The sequence below is a fragment of the Python bivittatus genome, unplaced genomic scaffold (assembly GCF_059951505.1).
Source record: "Python bivittatus isolate LINGU-HERP-01145 unplaced genomic scaffold, Pbiv_v1 ctg000480_np1212, whole genome shotgun sequence".
NCBI lineage: Eukaryota > Metazoa > Chordata > Lepidosauria > Squamata > Pythonidae > Python > Python bivittatus.
The window spans coordinates 2,078,279-2,105,819 of NW_028277075.1; the positions used below are offsets into that span (position 1 = coordinate 2,078,279).

The 27,541-nt window shown below is 39.4% G+C and overlaps 1 protein-coding gene across 7 annotated transcripts in view; it reads left to right on the forward strand.

Annotated features, from left to right (window-relative positions):
- TTC7B (tetratricopeptide repeat domain 7B) overlaps positions 1–22,874 on the forward strand; it is a 136,872-nt gene extending 113,998 nt beyond the window's left edge. For all 7 annotated transcript variants that reach the window (XM_088145238.1, XM_088145239.1, XM_088145240.1 and 4 more), the window contains one exon: positions 21,808–22,874. In XM_088145238.1, coding sequence (XP_088001364.1) covers positions 21,808–22,029 — 222 coding nt within the window. In that variant the 3' untranslated portion in view covers positions 22,030–22,874. The remainder of the gene's footprint in view (positions 1–21,807) is intronic.
- Positions 22,875–27,541: the final 4,667 nt, after the last annotated feature.

The following is a 27,541-nucleotide window of genomic DNA, read 5'->3' on the forward strand; positions in this document are numbered from 1 at the left end:
GCAAAAATAATCAAATGTGTCTCCAAAAGGGCTGGAGACCCTTGCTCTTTTTTTCTCTTGCCTGCCCCAATATTTTTATTGACACATTTGAGCTACTAGCTCACTCAATAGTTTGTTGCTCTCTTTCTCATTTCATGTGCTTGATTTAACAAACAAATCTGTAAAATAAGTTACCAAATGACTTTGTTTACACATGCACACAAATTCACACATGTACTAAATGAATCAGAAATAAAATTATTTTTCAGTGTTGCAACAAAGTAGGGAAATCAGCTCACTGATTTAGATAAAGTCATAGTTTTATTTTACAATAAATATATATAGAAAAAGTTTGGGTTAGGATGCCATATCTTAGACTGACAGATTACTGGTGGTGATGGAAAACAACAGATATGGGGAGTTAATTTGCCAAGTCGGCAGGGCTCTTGGGAAATGCTGATCAGAGCATAGGAGACTTTATGCAACTGAGAAATCATTTTGTTTTGGTAGTAGCACAGGACTTAATAAATAATTTTAGAGCAACTTTAGATGAAAGGAAGAAATGGATTAATATAAATTATCCAGAATTTACTGAACCTCACCTCTTGATTGGTTAGGGGTATTTGGAAGCTTTTGGCAGGCACAGTCTATTTTTACCACATTTTTTGAGTTTACTGCCTCTAGTATGTATGAGTTGTGTTGTAAAGAAGCATTCTCATTATCTTGCCCCACTTCCCCTTTTTTTTTTCAAATAATTTTAAGTATAAATGAAAAGAAGAAAAGCCAGTATGGGCTACAAAAAATACAAACAGAAAAATACGAAGAAAGGAAAAAAATAGAAAAGAAAAAAGAAGCAATTTCCCCCTTCATCCCAGCAAGTAAAGACAATCTTAATAGGTTATCACTATCTCTAAATACAACATCATCTCCCTTCACCCCATATCTCATCTATTGAATAAAAAAAAAAAAATCCAAATACATCTTCAGTTCTTTGTTAGCAAAAGTCCAGTAAGAGCAACCAGATGCGACTATTGTTCCCTTTTAGCCCTGGTCAAATAAGCCAACCTTGTGTTCCTTCCCTGAGTTTTTAAAAATATCTTTTAACCCCTTCAAAGAGTTCCAGAGCTAGTTTTCTGTTCATCTGTGTTTTAAGCCAAAAATCTTTCAGAACTTTAGTAGATTTCTTTTGCATATCCAATAAGTAAAGTTTGTCCTTTTGTTTGTCATTTCTAACAAAGTCCTTCAAAATCTTAACTCTTTTGTATATCCAGTAAAAAAAAAATATCCAAGTCAGTTTCTTGGTTCAATATTTGTACATTGCCTTTTGGGAGTAAGTCATCCATCGGTTCCATTTGTGTGCCCATATCTTTCTCCGTATCTTTCTCATTGCTTGTTACATTTAAGTCCCCCTTCAATGTAATTGCAAAATCATCCATTGCAACTTGTTCTTGTTCTATAATTTCATTACAACATGTTTTGTCAATTTTGTTAAGAAGTTTATCAATTCTGTTGAAAAATGTGGCAGACAGATATTCCCAAGTTTGCATTATAGATTTCTGCTTCATTTTCTTTATCCTCTAGCTCCCTCTAATATCCATCCTTCAAAGCCCCCTTATCATAAAAGAACTCAAAACACTTGCCATTTTCCCAAGGGAAAATTTCTTCTAGTTAATTCAAAGCTCTTTGTGGACATTTAAAATTATAATTCCAAGTCCTCTGAGCCCTTAATCCATTGTTAAACTTTCTAGAGTCCATGTTCTGAGCATCGTTTTGCTGTTTAATCCAAGAAATAATATTTTTCAAAAACTTTTAAAAATCGCATTTAAAAGTTCTTTCTCTAAGAAGGCAACTCACCTAGCGAATGCAGTATAAGTTGCTGTTCCTAAGGATCTTAATTCTTTTAAGGTAGCAGGAAAAAAAACCAAATCCAAAGTGATTAAGAAGTGAGGCTTGGTCGACCTTATTGTCCTTTAAAAGGCTGCATTAACAACTGGTTAAGATGGTTACTCCCTCAACTCCCAGCCACCCTACCTATAGGCAAACCACGAAATGACAATTTCTGTGGTTTACTCACAAGGAGAGGCTGTGCAGAGTCATGTGGGCTACCTCAAAGATCTCTCCTTAATCTGGAGAGCATTTCAGCAGCCAGGATCCTGCATCCCACACTGATCCCTTGTTGTAATGCCATCCCTCTACAAAGAGACGTTTAGCTCACCGTGGCTCTCAACCAAAAGTCCATCCTTCCCCACTTTCCCAGTCTCTCTTTCCTAACTGCTTTGATATGTGAAGAAGAGCAAGGATGAAGCACACACAAGGTCGGTTTCATCTCGCTAAGATCCAAGTCAATATCCTTAATCTGCTGAAAAGAATTCATTATAACTGAACAGGTACAACCAGAGAGAATTTCTTGTATTGACTACCCAAGTAATATTCAGAGACACTGGGACCAAATCTAAAGCCTCTTTACTGAGAATAGTATAGTAATCACTTTCAGTTGTGCACACCATCCTGTTGAAAAGGCAGTATAAATTTGCAGCACTTAGCTTTCATCTCTGGTTATGTTTGTATGTTATCTGTGAATATATAGATGCATAAATCACTATCAAATATTTAACATTGTAAAGTAAATGAAGATATAGTTTATCACATTTGCCTGATGAGACTTGGATTCTCTAAATAATGGATGCTTCAGTTCTTACTGAAAATAGCAATGGTTGAAAATGAGCAATCTAAAAATGAGGTGGAGACCACTTGGAGGCATAGTGTGCATTGCAAAAATCTTACCTTAGTGATAACATGTTTGCTCTAAACAAAAGCATCAATCTTATTTATGTTTATTTTTTTTCTCAATTGTTGTTGTTGTTTAGTCGTTAAGTCGTGTCCAACTCTCCGTGACCCCATGAACCATACTGCGCCAGGCCTTCCGGTCCTTCACTGCCTCCCTGAGTTTGCTCAGTTTCATGCTCATTGCTTCAGTGATGCTATCTAACCATCTCATCCTCTGCCGTCCTCTTCTCCTTTTGCCTTCAATCTTTCCCAGCATCAGGGTCTTCTCCAAAGAGATCTCTCTTCGCATTAGGTGACCAAAGTATCTGAGCTTGAGCTTCATTATCGATCCTTCCAATGAGCAATCAGGGTTGATTTCCTTTAAGATTGAATGGTTTGACCTCCTAGCAGTCCAGGGAACTCTCAAGAGTCTTCTCCAGCACCACAGTTCAAAGGCATCAATTCTTCGGCGCTCCGCCTTCTTTATGGTCCAGCTCTCACAGCCATACATTACTACTGGAAAAACCATAGCTCTGACTATGCGGATCTTTGTCGGCAAGGTGACGTCTCTGCTTTTTAATATGCTATCTAGGCTTGCCATGGCTTTCCTCCCAAGGAGCAAGCGTCTTTTAATTTCATGGCTGCAGTCTCTGTCTGCGGTGCTCTTGGAGCCCAAATAAATGAAGTCTGTTACTGCTTCCATTTCTACCCCTTCTATTTGCCAGGAATTGATGGGTCCAGATGCCATGATCTTAGTTTTTTTAATGTTGAGTTTCAAACCAGCTTTCGCACTCTCCTCTTTCACCCTCATCAAGAGGCTCTTTAGTTCTTCTTCACTTTCTGCCATTAGGGTGGTATCGTCTGCATATCTGAGGTTGTTGATGATTCTCCCTGCAATCTTAATTCCGGCTTGTGATTCTTCCAGCCTGGTATTTCTCATGATGTACTCTGCATATAGGTTAAATAAGCAGGGTGACAGTATACAGCCTTGTCGTACACCTTTCCCTATTTTGAACCAATGATCAAATAATACCATGACTTTATTGTCTTTTCTTCTTTTAATCAAGTGGGAAAAGCTACTGCATCAAAATTCCCATCTTGTTGGAAAACAGTATTTTTTTTAAATGGGCCCTGAACCTAAAATGCTGCATGGCAGGCCATGCAACTTACCTTTCCATTTATTGTTTCCATTATATGTTATCTCTGGAAATGCTTTTTTGCATTGTTTATCAATTTCATGGTCACTTGAACAGAAGCAATTTTAGGTTGTTCTGTTTCTGAAATAAAAATGACAACAGCAGTAATTAAATAAAGCTGAAGGTGGGACAACAAATCATATTGAATTAATTGGATAATTGCCATTCAGAATATGAAGTCCCTCTAATCTGATATTATTTCATGTCAGCTCAGCTTAAAGGGCTCCTGTTGAGGCTTACCTGGTTTCTATTAAAGATAACAATTCACTTCTGATGTTTTATAATGTGGACCTTAAATATTGTATTTCATACAGCAGTGTGCTGTCTAAAAAGAAGAAACAGATTTTAAAAAACTAACAAGTTCCACAAAATACAAGAACGTGCTGAATGCATCGTACTTGCTGCATTATACCTGTACCAGCGTTTTAGATCAATTTAACTTCCAACATTTTTAATGTTATGCCATTATATACAGTTACTTAATGAAGCAATTTTAGTCAGCTGGCATTAATCAATTATGTAATTACAGTTTCCAAATCTAGATAGTGATGCTATTTTTAAAATATATAGAGGCAGCCAGCATTGGTGGTATTTTTCAAGATATTTATTAATGTATAACTTTCTTACACTTTTTTAATGAACTTTATTATGACTACAATTGCAGTATTTGCATAGCCTTGTAAAATCTTCCTCCTACATCTTTACAATATTATGTGTGAGCCAAAACAGGGTGAAATAATTATTTTCTTTAATTCTTCTGATACTTATACCTTTACCCTATAATCCAAGTTCCTTGGTGACCTTCTGAAGACTGGGAGATTCTGACTCTATGTATACAATTGAAGGGAAAATCCAGCATTCTTGAAAACAACTTCTATTTATATAAAAGGACTTCTCCACTTTTAATCAGCTTCCTACTATTCTGGATCTCCCAGCCCTCTGGAGCACAATTTTAAGGTGCACAGTGGGCTGCTAGGAAAAGGATACCTGTTTGTAGTTTTTTACTCTTAGTAATATACCTTTTTTAAAAACACTAATCATTTATTTATTCAATTTATAAAGCCACTCACTCATATATGACAACTGGGCATATATATTCTGTATACTAATAGTGAACCTATATTCAACTGTGGCATATGCAGCCAAAGCAGGTATATTAGTAGCCTTCCAAAGGGTAAATTCCAAGATCTGCAGAAATACAAAAAGTCTTGTACAATGCAGTTAATGATCCAATAATCCCAATTAGATTTCCCTTTAATATAACAATTATCCAAGTTTATGCTCCAACCGTTGATGTAGAAGAACAGGAAGTTGAGGAATTTTACGGACAAGTTCAGTCAAGAACATGTAAGCAAGATGTGCTGCTTGTGGTTAGAGACTAGAATGCCAAAGTTGGAAAAAGTAAGGAAAATGTGGTTGGATTTTATGATCTCAGTGATATCGAAAACCTCCAAGAGATCCAGGAAGCCCAGGATGGAGCCCTTTGGAACCTCTGTCTCAGGCCATCCTGTCAGCCCCATTAGGCAGACCAGACCAAGAAATCAATTTCACAGGAAGGCTAAAACTACTTTTATTGAGATTGGCTATAATAACAGAAACTTGCAAACCTGATTATCTTGTACCTCCTCCTACTACTTATAGCTCAGTGAATTAGGGAGAAGTCTGAGCTGTTTCTGAATATTATCTGGCAGATAATATTGTGGACTTAAAATACGTTTTACCGCTTGTTATCTTGGCAGTGGAGCTTGCATTTGTGTGCTCTACATGGGGCTGCCCTTGAACACCATCCAGGAACTTCAACTGGTTCAGAATTTAGTGGCACACACAGTTTTGGGTGCTCTGCGGTTCATCCAAGTAACACCACTGCTGTGTGAGCTACACTGGCTCCCAGTTGCTTTCCGGGTGCAACTCAAAGTGCTGGTTATCACCTTTAAAGCCCTACGTGGCACAGGGCCAGGTTACTTACAGGACCACCTCTCCCTGAGGGCATCTGCCTGTCCTACCAGGTTAGATAGGGTGGCCGTGCTCCAGGTCCCCTCCCTTAAATGTTGCTGCCTCATGGGACCTTGGAGGCATGCCTTCTTGGTGGCCTCCCCAGCTCTTTGGAACAGCCTTCCACCTGAGATCCAAGGGATCCCTACCCTTTTAGCCTTCCAGAGGGCAGTAAAATCCTGGTTCTTCCCCCAAGCATTGGGCTAGGACAGGGGTTGAGCTGGGAGGCTGTTTAGTCTGATGCCCAGGGGGAAGGATATTTTTGCTTTTAGCTATGTTTTAATGGATATTGCGAGACACCTAGAATCATTTTATGAGACAGGTGGCTACATAAGTCTTTAAGTGAATAAATAAATAAATAAATTGCTTTGTCCAGGTCATCTTCCTTACACTCAACACCTCCAGAAGTCATCCACAAGTGTGACCAGTGCTGCCTCCATACTGTAATCCAGCCTGAATCTAGGGTCCAGATAATTGGTTTCATCCAGGGAATGCAGCTGAGAACCAACCACCCTCTCAACAACATTCCCTAAAAAGATAAGGTTGGAGGCTGGACTAAAGTTATTCAACACTTTTAGGTCCAAAGATCACTTCTTAAAGAGGTGCACTACTATTTCAAGTTAGGCAGTACTCTTCCTGCAAAGATCCATTAACCACCTTTTAATCCAACCACGTCACCTCCCAGGAGGCTTTGACCAAGCAGGAGGACCATGGGTCCAGGACACTGGTGGTCAAGCTCATAGCCACAAAGACCCTGTCCACTCCCTCAGGATGAACCAGCTCAAATTCCTGTGAGATAAGCTCAGACATGTTTCAATCACTTCTATAGGACCTGCCCAGCCAGTGTCCAACTCCAAGCAAACTTGAATGACTTTGTTTGATAAATGCTGAGAATATTCCTCACAGTGGCCCTGCAGCAAGGGGCAGCTACAGAGAACTCTAGGACTAGAAGGGAGTGATCTCTCCATGTTAAGGGACTGATGGTAACAGATCACCCTAGTCATGAACATATTTGGTGGTCAACATAGCTTACTGTGTTGTGACACATAAATTTACTTCTGGATTTTAGTTATGTACTGTTTTTTTTTTGGACTCCATCCAGTAACATATCCTTTCAGCAGCTTATACAAGAAAGATTGCTAATGCTGATTAAGTTTTTTGAACAAAGTAACTAACCCAGTGGATAAAAAATAAAAATACAGGTAGGTCTTGATTAGTGCAGTTAATTAATCCCACAAAATGGTTGCATCATTCAAATTCACACTATTCAAAGTAATATGTCTATGGAAAATAGGATAATTGGTTCCAGCTTGACAGAAATAGGCAATTAAGTTTTTTGTAGGTCTATTAATCAAGTACTGTATAACAGTAAAAGAGGACAAACCCATATCCAAAGGGTACCTGCTATCTCCTGTATTTTTCTGTAGTTCTTCAAAATGAGACTCTTCTTTTTTAAGCTTTCCTTGAACGGAACCTTCCTTTTCTCCATTTTGCACAAACAACAGTTAGCCTTTAAAACCCCAGCATCAACTGTGTGCGCGCTAGCCTCGCACTAACTGAATTTTGGCTCGCATTAAATGCTACCTGGTATCAATCACACTAAATCAAAGTAGACAAGCATGTCGGAGTTCGGCACTTTTTGATGCATGAATGGCTCACTCTTAAGAAGAATTAGCATGATTTATATAAACTTAGTTAAATTAGAGAAGATAAACATAGTAACAAATTTTGTTTTTGTAGAGCAAATGAGTTGGAGCTATAAGTACCTGTGGAATAAATTATTGCTTAAGTGTTTTTAAACACTAAGCATTTTGAGCACTAAGTAAGGCAAGGAGGAAGTAAAAGAATAGAACTGTATGACAGAGAAATTATGTTTATGTTAAGACATCATTCCCCTACTTGACCTAGGCAGATCAGCTCCTTTTACATCTATCACGTTTTTGCCTCCATTCTTCCAATCTCAAAGCATGAACATTGCTACTTAAAATATAGATTGCCATGAAATGAATTAGTTTGTTAATTGTAGCAATAGCTGTCAGCTTGTGGACCACTGATAGTCCACAAGGATATTATAAATAGCCTATACATTGTGGAAAAACTCACAAGATATTGATCCTCTCATTCAGTCTTAAAATATTGGGGGCATTTTTTATTTAAAAACTTATTTTTTGTTAAATTTGGGGATTCTACAGACAGTATTTTAAGGATCACATTTAATATGGCATCCTAGACATCATGTTGCTGACCTCAGCTAATGTGGTAATCCATATGGTGGATAGTTTTCAGTTACATTATTGTGATTATTAATGAAAAAGATTGGTAACAAGCTTGGAATCATTGACTGCTGTAATACTTAAGTAGGCATGGTGAGTAGACCCATATATTTTATCCATTTGTTGGCATAATTCATATATAACTTGAAAGAGTCCACTTTCTTACATAAAAGAAGTGGAAAAGGGAAAAGCCTTGCCATCCACTCACCTTGCTTCACTGCATTTGATTGCATTAAAGTGCTTTCCTAATCCAGGTCATTTGCCATTATTTGAAGTGCAAATCCAGTCATAGAATTTTAGAACTGCAGGCCATTTAAGCCATCAAATTTAACCCCCTGCTCAGTTTTCTCCATGATAACAACCATGTGAGATGAGTTGCACTGAGGGTGAGTGACTGGCCCAAAGTCACCTAGCTGGCTTTCACGTGTAAGGGAGGCCTAGAACTTACTGTCTCCTGTTTTCTTTTTCATAATTATTACTAAGCTAGGAATTCCTATCCACTATCTGTATGTTTCATTTTTATTTCCTGTGTGAAAAGTTTTGCAGTTCTCTGTTAACTGATACCAAACTTCAAAGGAATGGCAGGAAAATAATTTCCATTTAATATGAATTTCTTCTAAATATGTCATTCATACTCTTCATGAAATCGATGCATTTGCTGCCAATATTTTACAGAACTTATATTTCCATGAATTGTAGAAATATTTTTCAGAGACGCTACTATATATAGTATGACATTTCTACAACTAATATGTATCTACAGTGAATTATGAGATACAAACATTCAATCTTATCTGAGAAGATACATTTAAAAATTATCTCAGAATGGAAGAATTGGCCAAGAAATGCTTGATTGATAGAGTGGGTACAACATTGATAACAAATCCACATATGTATCTTTATCTTGTAGCTGTACTGACAAAGTTACGTGTGGCCTAGTTCACATGTAGCATTTAAACTTAAAGTGGTTTACTTGCTTTTGCATTAGTGCAATATGCAAGCTCACCTACTGCAGCTTAACATTATATGTAGTCCGGACCACTATACTTATTCAGCAGATGATAGTTCTAAAAGTCAACATTTATCTAAACTTTTGGGGCTCCTGTGTATATTTGGAATTTAAGAATCCCAACTCAGAATAACTGCTACAACTGTCCCAAAAATAAGATATGGCCAAGCAAGCAAATTAACATAAGTAAAAGAATATTTTCTTAATCCACTGCCCCCTGCCTATGTTTTCACATAAATTTGCCAGATACTCAGATGAATGTACATGCCCACATGCTCTTATACATAAATATGTATACACACACTGAATCTCAGCCTTGTTGTTGTTTAGTCGTTAAGTCGTGTCTGACTCTTCGTGACCCCATGAACCATATCGTGCCAGGCCTTCCTGTCCTTCACTGCCTCCCTGAGTTTGCTCAGTTTCATGCTCATTGCTTCAGTGATGCTATCTAACCATCTCATCCTCTGCCATCCTCTTCTCCTTTTGCCTTCAATCTTTCCCAGCATCAGGGTCTTCTCCAAAGAGATCTCTCTTTGCATTAGGTGACCAAAGTATCTGAGCTTGAGCTTCATTATCAGTCCTTCCAAAGAGCAATCAGGGTTGATTTCCTTTAAGATTGACTGGTTTGACCTCCTAGCAGTCCAGGGAACTCTCAAGAGTCTTCTCCAGCACCACAGTTCAAAGGCATCAATTCTTCGGCGCTCAGCCTTCTTTATGGTCCAGCTCTCACAGCCATACATTACTACTGGAAAAACCATAGCTTTGACTATGCGGATCTTTGTCGGCAAGGTGACGTCTCTGCTTTTTAATATGCTATCTAGGCTTGCCATAGCTTTCCTCCCAAGGAGCAGGCGTCTTTAATTTCATGGCTGCAGTCTCCGTCTGTGGTGCTCTTGGAGCCCAAGTAAATGAAGTCTGTTACTGCTTCCATTTCTACCCCTTCTATTTGCCAGGAATTGATGGGTCCAGATGCCATGATCTTAGTTTTTTTAATGTTGAGTTTCAAGCCAGCTTTCGCACTCTCCTCTTTCACCCTCATCAAGAGGCTCTTTAGTTCTTCTTCACTTTCTGCCATTAGGGTGGTATCGTCTGCATATCTGAGGTTGTTGATGATTCTCCCTGCAATCTTAATTCCGGCTTGTGATTTTTCCAGCCTGGCATTTCTCATGATGTACTCTGCATATAGGTTAAATAAGCAGGGTGACAGTATACAGCCTTGTCGTACACCTTTCCCTATTTTGAACCAATCGGTTGTTCCATGACCGGTTCTAACTGTTGCTTCTTGGCCCGCATACAGATTTCTCAGGAGATAGGTAAGGTGGTCTGGTACTCCCATCTCTTTAAGAATTTGCCACAGTTTGTTGTGATCCACACAATCAAAGGCTTTTGCATAGTCAATGAAGCAGAAGTAGATATTTTTCTGGAATTCTCGTGCTTTCTCCATGATCCAGCGAATGTTGGCGATTTGATCTCTAGTTCCTCTGCCTCTTCGAAACCCAGCTTGTACATCCGGTAGTTCTCGGTTCATGTACTGCTGAAGCCTAGCTTGTAGGATTCTGAGCATAACCTTGCTAGCATGTGAAATGAGTGCAATTGTGCGATAGTTTGAGCATTCTTTGGCATTGCCCTTCTTTGGAATTGGAATGTAAACTGACCTTTTCCAATCCTGTGGCCACTGTTGCGTTTTCCAAACTTGCTGGCATATTGAGTGCAGCACTTTAGCACCATCGTCTTTTAGTATTTTAAATAACTCAGCTGGAATACTGTCATCTCCACTAGCTTTGTTGTTAGCAATGCTTCCTAAGGCCCACTTGACTTCAGTCTCTAGGATGTCTGGCTCAAGGTCAGTGATCACACCAGCGTGGACATCAGGGACATTAAGATCTTTCTTGTATAGTTCTTCTGTGTATTCTTGCCACCTCTTCTTAATCTCTTCTGCTTCTGTTAGGTCCCTGCCTTTTTTGTCCTTTATCATGCTCATCTTTACACTAAACGTTCCTTTCATATCTCCAGTTTTCTTGTAGAGATCTCTAGTCTTCCCCATTCTATTGTTTTCCTCGATTTCTTTGCATTGTTCATTTAAGAAGGCCTTCTTATCTCTCCTTGCTATTCTCTGGAAATCTGCATTCAGTTGCTTATATCTTTCCCTTTCACCCTTGCTTTTCGCATTCCTTCTTTCCACAGCTATTTGTAAAGCCTCATCAGACAGCCATTTTGCTTTCTTGCATTTCTTTTTCTTTGGGATAGTTTTAGTTGCTGCCTCCTGTACAATGTTATGGACCTCCGTCCATAGTTCTTCAGGCACTCTGTCTACCAAATCTAATCCTCTAAATCTATTCATCACCTTCACTGTGTACTCACAAGGAATATGATCTAAGTGGTCTAGTGGTTTTCCCTACATTCTTCAATTTAAGCCTAAATTTTGCAGTAAGAAGCTCATGATCTGAACCACAGCCAGCTCCTGGTCTTGTTTTTGCTGTCTGTATAGAACTTCTCCATTTTTGGCTGCAAAGTATATAATCAATCTGGTTTCGGTATTGACCATCTGGTGATGTCCATGCGTAGAGTCGTCTCTTGTGTTATTGGAAAAGAGTGTTTGCTATGACTAGCTTGTTCTCTTGACAGAACTCTATTAGCCTTTGCCCTGCTTCATTTTGTACTCCAAGGCCAAACTTGCCTGTTATTCCGATTACTCCTTGACTTCCTATATTAGCATTCCAATCCCCTATGATGAAAAGGACATCTTTTTTTGGTGCTCATTCTAGAAGGTGTTGTAGGTCTTCATAGAACCGGTCAACTTCAGCTTCTTCGGCATCAGCGGTTGGGGCATAGACTTGGATTACTGTGATGTTGAATGGTTTGCCTTGGATACGCACTGAGATCATTCTGTCATTTTTGAGGTTGTACCCCATTACTGCCTTTCCCACTCTCTTATTGACTATGAGTGCAACTCCATTTCTTCTAAGGGTATCTTGCCCACAGTGGTAGATATAATGGTCACCCAAATTAAATTCACCCATTCCCGTCCATTTCAATTTGCTGATTCCCAAGATGTCGATGTTCAATCTTGTCATCTCATGTTTGACCACATCCAGCTTGCCTTGGTTCATAGATCTTACATTATTGTTCTTTACAGCATCGGACCTTCTTTTAGCTTCCAGATACATCCACAGCTGAACGTCCTTTCGGCTTTGGCCCAGCCGCTTCACTCTTTCTGGAGCTATTTGGAATTGCCCTCCGCTCTTCCCCAGTAGCATATTGGACACCTTCCGACCTGAGGGGCTCATCTTCCGGCGTCATATCTTTTAGCCTTTTAACATTGTCCATGGGGTTTTCTTGGCAAGGATACTGGAGTGGGTTGCCATTTCCTTCTCCAGTGGACCACATTTTGTCAGAACTCTCTGTCATGACCTGCCGTCTTGGGTGGCCCTGCACGGTATAGCTCATGGCTTCACTGAGTTACGCAAGCCCCTTCGCCACGACAAGGCAGTGATCCATGAAGGGGAATCTCAGCCTTACTATTCAAAATAGCTCAATTTCTATCATTAACTTACTTGTCTCATTGCACCAGTCAGCTTCTTGAGACACAGGAAAACAGTTTTTATAAATCTAGAATTCCCTTCTATGACCTAGTAGCTAGATGTAGTAATCAGTCATTTCTTTGAGGACTTTCAACAGTGGCAGCAGCTGATTGGTTCAGTTTGCTGCTAGACAAGGGAGGTAAACTCTGGCTTAAAGTGGCCCATGTGGCTGCAATTTTTAGTCTTGTACTTTGCCCAGAGAATGGAAAGGGATAAAAACTTTGAAGGTGTGATAGGTTGCAGTCCACATAAGCTTCACTGAACACCTGGACTTTAAATGTTGACATTTGGTAGAGCTAGTTTCTGTTTTCTACTTCTGATAATTGCAGAGATGCATTTTAAAGCATGTATGAATCAGTCCTCATGCAGCTGAGTTGTGTAGGTGGAAGTAAGCTACATTGAGAGAAACGTTATGATTTGAACAGAAATAGAACTTAGGTCAATAAGCAAATAGGTCTTCTGTTCTTTTAGCATAGGAACATAAAGATAAATCAGGAAAGCCAATTATATATACACATTTTTATTATAGCACAACCTCTCTTACCTGTGATTTATAAGCATCCTGAAGTATAAAAATCAGTTTGCAGTTTAGCATAATGGGGCTGCTAAGGACAGAAGTGTACTCTTTGCAATCATGGATCTTGAATGAAAGGTTTCATAAAGATAGGAATTGATGGAATTTTGTCACTAAAAAACTGGGATTTCTTTCAGAACTAAACGTGAAGCTTTCAGTTTCCAGATCCTATTGATATTCATAGATGTGATTAACACAAAGTAGTGCAGTCACATCCTGGCCTTCACGAGACAGACCATTTCAGTTGTAGTAGTCAGATGAGCAGTCAAAGAAAGCAACTACCATCATTTGCCAACTCTTTCTAGCTGAAAAAAGGAAAAGTAAGGAAAAAGGAACAGTGAGTAAGCAAATGGTACCTATTCCTTAAAGGTGTAGTTATCATTTCATCCTGCCCTTCTCTCTTGTTCACAGGATGGTGTGGATGATTATATAACTTGGTCCTAATCTCATATCAAAATCTGTTTGCAGGGATGTTACAAGAGAAGGTAAACCAGCAGAGGCATTTTCTGATAGATCCTTTCCACATAAGTGGGTTATAATGGCAGCAGAATGCTTTCTTAACCTCAGAGTTGTGCACTATATGCACAGCACAGTTCTCAAGCTATTAAAAACTTTTCTCTTGAGGTTTTTTTTTTCAAATAAAAAAACTGTACAATTGATCTCATTTGTGGAACCATCAAATATCATTTGGAAATATTTCTTTATTATTAGAAGATAGTCCCTCAGTAATGTTAGGATTCATGAGTGTTTTTTGCAACCTGTTTTCCACAGCTTTGTTCCCAGTCATCTCACTGCCATCCTCCATGGAATTAATTCATTCAAAGATCCTAATTCCCTTCACTCTTGCCCTCAACCCATTCTAAGATTAGCCATGGAAGAACCAGTTGAGTTTTCAAATACTAATCCTTTTTCAGATGCTTCTAACAGTAGGAGCTCATCCTCATGTTCTGTTTGCTGGGGAAGAAAGTCAGTTTACTATTTTTGAGGAACATGTCATCGTGATGTCACCTCCATCTCATCTTCTGTGTGCTACTAAGGCAGCCTAAAGCCATCTTATTTGTTCCAATTTCAAAGTGACACTTTCCTTCCAAAAAGGAAGAGACAAATGTGGAGATGACACATTCAGGGACAGCAATCATCTCAGCTCCATCCCATATTTATTAAGAGGTATTTTGCTTGCCCCCACTCCGAGGAAAATTGGTTTCAGAAAGGAAAAAGGAAAGAAAATTCCAGATGTACAATAGCATTGAAAGCTCTCTGGTTTGAGCTTTGTGGCTTTGTATCTCCAATCAGAGATACAAGTAATTTCCAATTACTCAGGCAGGCTTTTTTTAAGGGAGGGTTGTTTGACATAGGTGTGCATATCTTCTGTTTCTCTGTCAAAGCTATTGCTCTCCCAGAAGATTGATAGTCCTATGAAACAGTTTCATAGGTGCTACCAACTAGAGATCCTCTATATTACTGCTGGTTGGAATTCTAGTCTGATGCCAACCTGCAGTAATCTGGACAATCTTTAGGTGGCAGTATTTGTGAAATTGTTTCATAGGACTATTTATCTCCCAGAAATAAATGTAAGGTAAATAATAAAAATTAAGGCTAAATAAATAATGAATATCAAGGCTTAGCCCCCAAATTCACCCCACCCCACCCTACCATATATTCAGCAGAGTGATTGGTGGCATGCTAAAAGACAGGTACATCTGAAATATGAGTGAATAGGATGGATGAATCCCCTCATCTTTTCTGCTTCTATTCTGTTTTAAAAACAACCAACCCTCCCCCCCCCCACACAGATAAATAATGGGGAAAGAAGGGGTAGCCTGGAGAGTATGGATAAAGCAAATGATAAGTCAGTAATTATAAAGACAGATCATTCTTAAGGCATTTGCAGTTTACATGGCGTAGCCTGGGCTAGGTAGCAATTGAAGACCATTATGTGGAAATCACAAAATGATTGACGATATAGTGCTGGATGATGGGCCCCTCAGGTCGGATAGTGCTCAATATGCTACCGAGGAAAAGCTGAGAATCTTTTGGAGTCCTGATGGTGTTTATGACGTGGCTAGATTAAAGCCTTCAGGACATCTACTTGATGATGTTGCCGTACAGGAAAAGAAAATCTGAAGCTGCAAAGATAGAATTACAGTAGGAAGGTGGAATGCAAAAAGCATGAACACAGGAAAGGTGAAATGAAACAACAAATTGACATCTTAGGCATCAGCAGATTGAGATGGACTGGGATGGGACACTTTCAATCAGAAGATCACAATGTTTATTACTCAGGACATGAAAAACAAAAAGGAAACGGTGTTGCTTTTATAGTTAGGGTATAGCAAGAATAATGCAATCAGTGACTGAATAATATCAATTAGACTTCGTGGACAACCCTTTAATATGATGGTCACCAACCACCAATGCAGCAGAGGAGGTTGATGATTTCTATGATCAAGTTCAATTTGAAATTGATAGGACATGCAAGTAAGATGTGCTGCTTGTGATTGGAGATTGGAATGCCAAAGTTCGAAACATGAAAGAGGAAAGTATAGTTGGATTGTATGGCTTAGGAAACTGAAATGAAGCAGGAGATCAACTTACAATTTCTTCCATTCCAGTGACTTCTTCATAGCTAACACTCTTCAAACAACCAAAACGACACCTCTATACATGGACATCACCAGATGGAGTATATAGAAATGAAACTGACAATTTATTGCTAAAAGCAGGTAGAGAAGCTCAATTATAGCATCAAAGACATGGCCAGGTGCTGAATGAGGAACAGACCACAAACTGCTCATGTGCAAGCTGCAAGTTAAGCTGAAGAAGAAGAAGAAAGTCAGTTTCCACTATATGATCTTGATCATGTACCCACCATTTTAAAGGAGAACATCAGGAATTGCTTTGAAGTCCTGAATCTCATTGATAGAGAACCAGAGGAATTATGGAATGAACTTAAAGAAGTTGTTAAGGGTAAATGTGAAAAGTTACAGAAATGAAGAAAGAGAAGAAAGCGAACTGGATGTCAGAACAAACCATGGAAATTACCAAGAAAAGAAACCAAAGCCAAGAAAGACAAAAATCTCAGAAAGGAACTTAACAAAGAGTTTCAGAGAGCTGTTAGAAGACACAAGAAGCAGTTTTACAACAGCATCTGTAAAGACATTGAAGATGAAAACAGACATGGAAAAACAGGGAAAGTCTTTCAAAAGATTTCTGAACTCAGAAGGAGGTTCCAACCTGAAATTGGTATGCTAAAGGACTCCAATGGATAGATAGTAACCAATTCAAAGGAGAGCAAAAGAAGATGGAAGGAATATACTGAAACACTATACAGTAGAGATGTCAACATCCAAGATATCTTAGAAGATATTGCTTGCTTACAAGAATCTTTAGAAGATGAATACTAGAAATACACTGCAGACTAGCACTTGGTAAAGCAGCCATGAAGCCTTGGAAAATATATGCAAATGCTATGATGTGTGTATACCTACAAAGGACTGGAATTTTTGTCGCTAAGTAATGTCGTAAAGCATGATGTCATGTGACCGTATCACTTATCAATGGCAAACAAGCAGGCCGGCAAGCAGGTAAAGTGGCTGCTGTCGGGGGGGGGGATGCATGAGGGTGCGTGAATGGCCAGGGAGGTGCAGCGTGAGCGCAGCAAGGCTTGGGGAGGGTGAACGAGTGGCGGAGAGGATGGCATGACTATGGCAGGGATGGGGTGGCTGCTGCTGGGTGGGGGAGGTTGCACGAGGGTTTGCAAGTGGATGGGGAGATACAGCAGAAGTGCAGCAAGGCTCAGGAAGGGTGCACAAGGGTTTGCAGGTGGCCAATGTGAAGTGAGTGCAGAGGGGCTGGAGGAGGGTGCATGGGTGAGGAGACTTACCCAACCAACTTGCATTCTTTCCTGCCAGCTTTCCCATTGACTTTGGTTGGGGGAAGCTGGCAGGGAAGGTTGCAAATCACAATCACATGACCATGAGGTCTGCAACCATTGTAAGTGCAAGATGGTTGCCAATCACCCAGATCACAATCATGTGACCGCGGGAATGCTGGGACAACCAGAACTTCAAGGACCAGTTGTAACCACCACTGGTTCAGCACTGTCGTAACTTTGGTTGCCAAACAAGTGGTCATTAACCAAGCACTACCTGTACTGCATAACTATTTTATTATTACATGAAATGTCCATAAATTTTTAATTATACTTGAGAACTGATTCTTGCCACCTTAGTAAATTATTGGAAATTCAGCTTCGTAAAATTTGGGATTTTGTAGAAATTGGAACTGCATTTAGCCAAATGTGCGGTTATACCCTGACCTCAGATTTCACTTGAACGAGGATTGAGGTAGAAGCCTTAGAATAACAGTTTGGGTCAACATCTCATCTCCATACATTCTATTCGCTAATGCCTGAATAGGGCTTTCAGGTCTTTCTAAATTGATCATAGCAGATAACTTGATTTGAAATGAATAGGAACTCAGTTGCTTAAGATATATAAGGCATTCTGAAGCATGATAGAGTAACTTTATTTCAAGTTATAGATAGGCTTCTGAAGTAGATCTTCATTCTTCTTCAAGCAGTCGCTTTTATCCTAGGAATGCCCAGAATTTTCTTGATTTATTTTGCAATTCATTGTCCTTTTGGAGAAGGAGAAAGTTCAGTAAGCAGCAACATCAAGGTTGACATTCTAAAACTCATGTTACCAAGCTGAAGAGCATTTTCCCTTAGAAACAAATGTTGCTCCTTACTAATAAGGGAACACCAATTCACTACCCTGGAGATTTGTTTGGGGGGAAGTGTGGGGAGTTAACCTGAGAGGAATGGAAAATTAACTACCTCAAGGGTTTACACAGCTGAATGTACGCAGTGTCCTAGAGGCTGCATTGTAGAGTAAAAAGGCAAGAATAGGCATGCCAAGCAAATAGAAGAGCGTAGTGAACACATATGTTGTGTGCAAACAATATTCTGTCCACTTCAGTGGCTTCAGTGAACGATACAGCCATATATAATTGTGGTTTGACTGGAGAGGCTCTCTGCTATCATGCTTTAAGGAAGAGGTTGCTGCACTTACCTGCAGCTCAGCAAACAGCTATTCAGCAGGGCTTGTAGAGAGTTCTCGTGTTGGTGAAGAGCTTCCCCGTGTGTTTTTCTAGCAGCCCACCTGGTTGGCTGTTTACCAGGGACAGTTTTCTGCTGTGCAGGGGAATAGCTGTACCTGGGAGCTGATTTGGCAAGTAGCAAAATTGTGAAAGGATAGCTGGAGGGGGAAGGATTATTGTTCTGCTCAGGATCTGGGAGGAAAGGGGATAAGGACTGTCATTGAGCCAAAAAGTAGCCTACTCCTGCTTTAAAATGTAATGTGGAGACATAGAAGGGAATCCTTCTATGGTTTGAAACATATCCATTTTTATGTGAATATATGTCCTCCCATGTATGCTTCCACATTAATTAGCATTTGGAGGAGAGGTATATACATTTCTACCCTAAAACTCCTTAATGTTTTTTGAGTACTGAACAGCTTTGTATTTGTGATCATAAGTGATATGCAAAGTTGAAAACATTAGAAGTGTAGTTCAGGATCATGACTTAAACATAAATGATATGTGGGATTAAAATGGGATTCTTGAAGATTATAAAACAGCCATTCCTAACCTCCAATTAATTATTAAAGTTTGTGAGCTAAAAGGATACAACATTTAATTATTTTGAATCACCTTTTGAGTTAGCCTTAGCAGGAAATATTTATATTTTTTTGTATGAACAGTCAGTCAATTATAAGAGGAAGGTGTCTGGAATTTTAAAATTAATTTTAATTTTAATTTAATTTGCCTTACCAGCAACCTCAGTGGAGCTTTAAAACCTATACGTATATATGCATATGCTGATGGTACTGGTGCAGTTGGAGTATCCAACTCCACAACTCACACCAGGAGCCACACATTAGATCTAGTTTTTGCTAATCTGAGGGTGGAGGACACTTAATTTTCATAGCCAGATCACTATTAGGTCACCATTTTCATAGCCAGATTGCTATTAGGTCACTTTCAGGCTCACAGCCACTACCAGCATCCATTATATGGTCTGCCCCAGGTGACTCATGGATTCATCTGGTTTCCCAGTGATCTGACAGGCCATTGGAAGTCTAGTTGAGCTCTGGAATACAAAAGTGACAAAAATGCTTGACAGGATTGTTTCAAAGTGGCCTGTCCTGGTGCACTGGCCCAGGGGTGCTCCTTGGTTTATTGAGGACCTGTGGAAGCTGAAACACTTGAGGAGATGCCTGGAGTGACGCTGACAAAAAATGAAAAGCAAAGATGACCAGACACAGGTGTAAACTCAACATCAAGCCTTCACTGTGGCAGCATGAGCAGCAAAGCATTAATACTTCTCCACACCTATTGCGTCTGTGGAATGCCAGCCAACACTTTATTTAACATGATTTGCTCCTTTTTGTGGATTGTGGGACCAGAATATCCTCCTGACCATTGTGGGCAATTTGCCAAGCATTGTGAGATCAAAATTGCTCATAGTCACTCTCAAAGTTTAACAGAGTCTAATGAGATGACAGGTAATGTCTTACAAGATCATCTGGGTCTCTTTCAAACCTTTGACACCTGAGGAAGTGTGCAAGGACCACAACAATCTCTAAATTAGAACCATGTCCCATCCCTATTTTTTACAGATCAGACTTGAGCTTATAGTGGTTTTAATGGTTGAAGTCCAAAATATCTTGAAGACCTTAGGTTCTCCATCCCTGTAATAGCCTGTAGCACGGATCAGCAACTGTTTGATCACTAGGAGCTGCACTTAACATTTGGCAGGGGTGAAGACTGTATTGTGTGAGACGAAGATGTAAAATAGAGTTATCAATCTCATGTTTTCCCTGGACTTGGGGGATAGTTTTGAGATTTTCCTTTGTTTTATAAAAACCTGTATAAAGCTTGTTTTAGACTTACATTACAGTCTGCATGCTTCCTGCACAGAAACAAGAAACTGCCAATATGTAGTTCTCAGGTTCAGAGGAGAAATGGAAGCTGTACAAAAGGAAACTGGAACCTCAAATTGCCACACTTGGTATACAGGTTGAACCGAGGCAAATGAATTTCTTCTCCTGCAGCAGAGCTTCCTATCTCCCATTCCTTTCCATTGCATATAGAGTTCAAGAGATCCATTACATCCCCCTTGATGTAAAAATGAGGCATGATTGTGAATGGGATAGTCTGCAGAATTCCTGCAAGATTTCAGTTAGATGACGAAAACCCATATCTAATTCGATCATGTGATTACCTTATTCAGGGAAATAGGGATCCGGCAAGATGGTTACATTGTGTGTAGGATGCTGGTCCATTTCCCGTGGTCTTATTTATATTTGTGTTTAAATTGTTTTTAATTGTTGTCTATTTGTTTTAATTGATTTTAGTTGTTTTAATTGTACACTGCCCAGAGTCATGGTTCTTCTGACAGGCTTGGGGATCCCAGGGAAATAGGGATCCCACAAGATGGTTACATTGTGTGTAGGATTCTGGTCCGTTTCCTGTGGTCTTATTTATATTTGTGTTTAAATTGTTCTTAATTGTTGTTTGTTTTAATTTATTTTAGTTGTTTTAATTGTATACCACCCCGAGTCACATTTGTAAGATGAGTGGATATATAAATTTGATAAATAAATAAAAATAGTTCTTTTATTTTCTTTAAACCAGAAACACCCAACAGGAAGATTCTGTTACTGTAACCTTACAATAAAGGTAGTGCTAGTACTCGTGGTTTTAGTTTCTTGTCTGGACTACCCTGAAGGGCTGATATAAATCTTGCAAGTCTGAAAGCAATTCTCCCTTCCCTTGCCTTTAACTTTCCAGAGAACTAGGGAGGGTCCCTTCTGAGACACTTTCCCTGCCCCCATTCCTTCTGTGAGCTGAAATATTTTTTGTCCTCCTCTTCCTGTCTCCCAAGATTATTCTCATAGCTTATTACAATATGTGTGGGTAGTTGGGATGGTAAAAATTCTGTGAGTTACTAACTTCACTTGCTTGCAAAGTTGATGGGAAATATATGTGGCACTCCAAAAGACAGCTGTTTCTCCAATCACCTTGCCTGAAATTCCTAACCCACAAGAGATCTTGAAATTAAAATGTTGTAACAGAAAGCCCATTAAACTGTTGGAAGTGTTCCCTTTGGACTGTACAGTGCTATTAACAGTATGCTTAAATATAGAATATAATCAGTAAATATTTCAAGAGAACATGAAATAATTCATACATCAAGAATTTGAAATGAGTAGCTATGCTGGAGGGGACCAGGTTTGTCCTCCTCTGTTATCTGGCCTTATTGCCATGGACTTAGCCGTTGTACTCAGTACAGTTATACTGTTCTTTTTCTTATTAGCCTTTGATTGTGGTTATCTCTGTTTTTTATGCGACTCCCGTTTGCTCCTTCTAGGCTCTAATTCTTCATCAGCTTGGCCGGTACAGCTTGGCCGAGAAGATCCTTCGGGATGCTGTCCAGGTGAACTCAACAGCCCATGAGGTTTGGAATGGCCTCGGGGTGGTTCTGCAAGCTCAGGGTAACGACGATGCAGCAACGGAATGTTTTCTGACAGCACTGGAGCTCGAGGCCAGTAGCCCTATTGTCCCTTTCACCATCATCCCTCGAATCCTTTGAAAGGCAAACTATTCATCCTGCTTCAGCTGAACTTGAGAATGTGAGGACGCCTACAAGCTAATCTTTCCTTCTGACTCCAAGGGGCAGCTCTTCGGCCTGAGAGGTAACACACAAAAATGCAGGCAACCTGCTCATTTCTGTCAGGTGTCCAACACAGGGAAGCAATATAGGATCTTAAAATCAGTGAAGAAAATTTTAAAAAGAGAAGGGAAACACACACACACGTACATCTTAAGTCACCACTTGTGTATCGTATACATTTTTTGCCACATAGTCATTTCAAAGCCTGATGCTTATTGTTCAAATGGATATTGTGCCATATTTTGTTAGGTGACATCAGAGTGTTATGTAAAAACTCTAAATAGAATCAGTGATAGATAATAGATTCAAGTTAAAATTCAGTGGCAGAGCAAGCCTATTTTTAACCAAGCCTGTCAAAGACCTGTTCTCTTCATGGCTTTCAACCTCTCTGGAGCTCAGAATCAAAATGTGAAATTTGCTGTGTTCCATCTTCTATGGTAGTCCAGCCCAGCAAATCAGCTGAAAGGTTTATGTTTTGAGTTGTTCATAGCTGTGATGTGTAGCTAATTGTTATTCCTTGTATTTAGAAGAAAGGTTGTGTACCAGAATATTTATATTTTACCAGCATATGCCTGTTGAAACAAAAAAGAAATGAAAATATTAGTTATTTAAGTTTAACTTTTTTATGTGAATCCAGAGTTTATTTATCAATGGAAATATGTAAAAAAAAATGCTAAAAATAGAATATTTACCAACATTCCTTATGAAGTATACACCACCTTGGCTCAATGGAAAGATTATGTTGATAATAAAATGATTTTTGAATGCATACAATGCTTGTCATTTTTATTTGATAACTGGATGTAAATAATTAGAACTGACTCATGACACAGCCAAATTAGGTGCTACCCAATCTGATATTTGTGATTTAAGAAATACCAAGATGCTCAGAAGAGCATCTTAGTTGAATTACTATTGGGCATAATTGTATTAAATAATAATACATTATATATTTATTATTAATGCTGCTGCTTTAATTAATTAAATTATTAAAGCAGAATATCTTTAATAAAACTCTTAAAGCAGTAGCATTTTGTTCAGTTATGGAAGCCTGAAAAAATATCTGTACTTTAATGAATAACAGCAGTTCTGTGCCCAAGCCATATCTTCTGAATCATTTTTATATGTGTACAGCCATAATATACAGGATTAGAACATTTACATTTCTAATATTCATAAGATGTTTGTTTATTAATTTACTTACTACTATTTATTATTACTCTATAATGTGTATATATACCTAGTATACGTTTCCCATGCTTTTGGGGGAATTTATCTTTTATCAACAGTATTAGCTGGAGTTCTCTCACTGCCTGAAATTTATTTGTTTGTTTGTTTGCATTTATATCCTGACATAATCCAGATCTTCTTTCACCAGTTAAGACTGCCATTGGCGCACCAGCCAAAGCTGGGCAAAGAACCTTCTAGCCTCGGCTTCCAACCTGCTTCTTGAACAACAGCCATGAGTCCAGAAGGTCTCCCAAAGCATGAACCTGCTGCTTTACAGCTAATGCAAGCCCATGCAGAGTAACGTTGGCATTGATAGAGAACCATGATGAACAAACAGCAACTCCATTTTGCTTGAGTCAACTTCAGCCTGCTCTCGCCCATTCAGACCCTTACAGCCTCCAGGCATCAGGGTAAGATATCAACAGCATCCCTCTACAGCCTAGAGTAGCGATGTGCGTCTGGGTATCATCAGCATACAAATGATACTGCACCCCAAACTGTTGGAGCAGAGGGCAGAGGACAGAGCCCCATGGTACCCCATAGGTCATGGGTCACAAGGCCAAACTCTCATCCTTCACCACTACAGACTTGAATTTTTTCCCCTCAGGAAGAGTAGAAGAACTGTAAAACAGCATCCCCAATTCCCAACCCCTGTAAGCGGCCCGGTAAGATACACGGTCAATGGTATCAAAAGTTGTCAAGAGTTCCAGAAGGGTCAGGAGAGTGCACTATCCTCTCCAGGTCCTGACATAGATAATCCATTAAGGTAACTAAAGTTATCTCAGTCTCATACATGGGCCAATCTCTGACTGAAAAGGGTCAAGAAAATCCACTTCTAGAGTGCTTTATAGCTGGTTGGCCACCACCAGATCAAAAACGTTCCCCCAAAAGGAAGGTTGGATGCCAGCTAATAGTTATATAAGGCCCCCAGATCCAGGGATGGCCTCTTCAGAAGTGGGGGGCACACCACATCTTCTTTCAAGATTACAGGCAACTCCCCATAGCAAGGCATTGACATATCAGAATGGATTCTTGGAGCCAATTGCTGTGCTATTATTAATAATGCAGGCATGTAGACACATGTTTTAGTATCACATAGCACAATCCTATGCATAGTTACTTTTTTTAAAAAGGCCATTATGTTCAGTGGTGAATACCTCCAGACAGAGAATAGCAACCTAAAAAGCCATTTGAAAGAGATTGTAGGGGAATAGAAGTCAGTTCAGTATGATTTCTTTCTATATGTCCTTATCCTAAAATGCAGGGCAGATATTTGGTTTGGGAAAAAGGCTTGATCCATCATTAAATCAGGCGTTCCCTGGTACAACATTCTGGTTCAGTCTGTCAGAGTCCTCTAAATAAATGACCAACTAATTCTTGATCATGCTTTCCTACTGCTTCCCAATGCAAATACTCTTTTAGCTCAATGTATTGTCGAAGGCTTTCACGGCCGGCATACGGCGGTGAAAGTATACTCCTGCATGGGAAAACTGATGGAAAAGCACAATTTCCAAACAATCTTCAGACCCACCAGAAAAGTACAAGAAGTGCTAAAATCAGCAAAAGACAAAAGGGATCCCCTCACCGCCGCAGGAGTATACCGCATACCATGCAGTTGCGGACAAGTATACATCGGGACCACAAAACGCAGCATCCATACCAGGATAAAAGAACATGAAAGACACTGCAGACTACAGCAACCAGAAAAATCTGCAGTAGCTGAACATGCTCTCAAGCACACTGGACACAAAATCCTATTTGAAAACACAGAGATACTGGACAACACCAACAGCCACTATACCAGGCTATACCGGGAAGCCATTGAGATTCACAAACACCAGCATAGCTTCAATAAAAAAAAGGAGAGTCTAAAAATCAACAAAACCTGGCTACCAATCCTGAAAAATACAGCCTGCAAAAGGTCAATGAACTCAGCTCAACCACCAGGACATGTGAACAGTTCACACAATGAACTTGCTAATCACCCCCAGCAGCCCCTCGTTAACAATTCAATAGAAGAAAAACCCCTGCCTAATCCCCAGGAAGATACACACAGATTCTGACACCAAAACAAGCAGCCACTCAGTAACCCAACCCCACCCACACACCCCCAATCCCCCCCTTCCCCCCCCAGATCTCTATAAATACCCACAAAAGGGTCACATCACCCTGGGCACAGAGAGAACTGCTCCTGTCTGTGCTCCTGCACTCTGAAGATGCCGGTCACAGGTGCTGGCGAAACGTTAGGAAACAAAACTTCAAGACCACGGCCAAACAGCCCGGAAGACCCACACCAGCAACTCTTTTAGCTCATTTCTTTGATTAATGCCAATTCTCTCATTTACTCAACTAATGTACTGTAAAGAACTGCACAACCCAGGCACAGCATTATAACTTTGCATTTATAGCAACAATTCCCAAGAATACTGCAGGTATCCCACAAAGTAGATGACAACACTTTTGAAAAGGACCCAAATTGTGTTGAAACATTGGTGTTCTCATTGAAAAATGCCCAATATTTTCCTGTTTTCACTTGAAATCATCAAGATACTCTCACAAGATTTTAGTCATTATTAATTATATTTTTAAAATCATTTTTTTAATGTGCAGAACTGCAGAGAACATCTTGGGGAGGGGACAAGCAACATGCCACCTATGGGCACCATGTTGCTAATTCCAGATTACATGGTACTTTGCAAAAGCTTTTGAAAATGATATAGTGGTCCTTCGAGCAAAATAATGGCCCTTCTGCTCTAAAAGGAGGACAGCAGCTCCTATTAACATATAGGTAATCCTCACTTAGCGACCACAATTGGGATCAGCAACTCTGTTGCTAAGCATCACGGTCATTAAGTGAAATGTCACATGACTGTGACACACAATGTCACTTCCCATTTGGTTGTTAAGTCACCACAGTTCATTAAGCACAACATCACTGACTTGCGATTTCACTGCCAGCTTCTCCACTGACTTTGCTTGTCGGAAGCCAGATGTGAAGGTGGCAAATGACAATCACGTGACCATGGAACGCTGTGATGGTCGTAAACATCCACCAGTTGCGAAGCACTCAAATCTCAATCATGACCATGGGGATGCTGCAATGATCATAAATGCAAGGACCAGTCATAAAGTTACCTTTTCAGCACCATCATAACTTTGAACGGTCACTAAACTAGGCAGTCATTGAGCAAGGTCCATTGTATGTTGCACAGGTGAAAGCCAGGTTTGCAATAAACATTGGTTTGCAAATGTAATCTTGGTAATCCTGAGAATTGACAGCCTGGGGACTTTGGGGCTCTCTTATTTGAAAGAGTGATAAGGGCCATATTTGTCTTGTCTACTGGATTACTGTAAATGTGATTTTATTCATGGCAAAGGCAGAAGAGTTTTAATTTTGAAAGAACCCTGACACAGCACACCGTATCTGATTGTAATCATCTGATACTTCTGAATACTATCAAGGCAGTGTTAGAATGATTTGCTCCTAGTCATTACTTTTAAGATTTATTTATGCTATAAGAAGCCCTAAAGCAGAACTTTCTCTTAAACCTGCCAAAGTTATTTAATAAACAACTTGATTATTCTTCTATTAATAATGGCTTTTATAACTTTTTTTCCCTGAAGCAATTCCTTTTATTATTTTTAACCTGTCTTGTATAGAGGTAATATGTTGTCTTTTTCGCAGCCATTTAATATTGTTAATACTTCTAATCTCCCTGAAATGTAAAGTTCTCTGAGCAGATTACAAAAGTACTTAAAACAAAAGGTTTATAAAACCTTAAAAAAAAAAAAATTAAAAATCACTCAATAGCACAGGAAATATTTTGAGGCATGATACACTTTAATAACAACTTCTACTTTAACTGAGTAAAGTTTGATGATGACAGTGTTATTTATTGCTATTCCTTTCCTAATGTTACCCCATATGAAGAAAGGGGAAGGGTGGGTCTTGCTGCATTTCCCAAACAGAAAGGAGTTTCTTCCCACTCTCACAGTGAAAATATCAAAAGTCAAGCAACAGGTTCTGCAGGCTACACAGTTTGGTGAAATCAAGATACTTTCACCCATAGGCCAAAGATTTTGGAGTCTTGGATTGGTATGTGCATCCATTGGGCATAGCTGTCATTGTTCCTTGCCCTGTTTGTCTGACTCTTGTCATTGCTTCTTTATGGATAAAGGTGTCATCACCTATAAAAAGTCT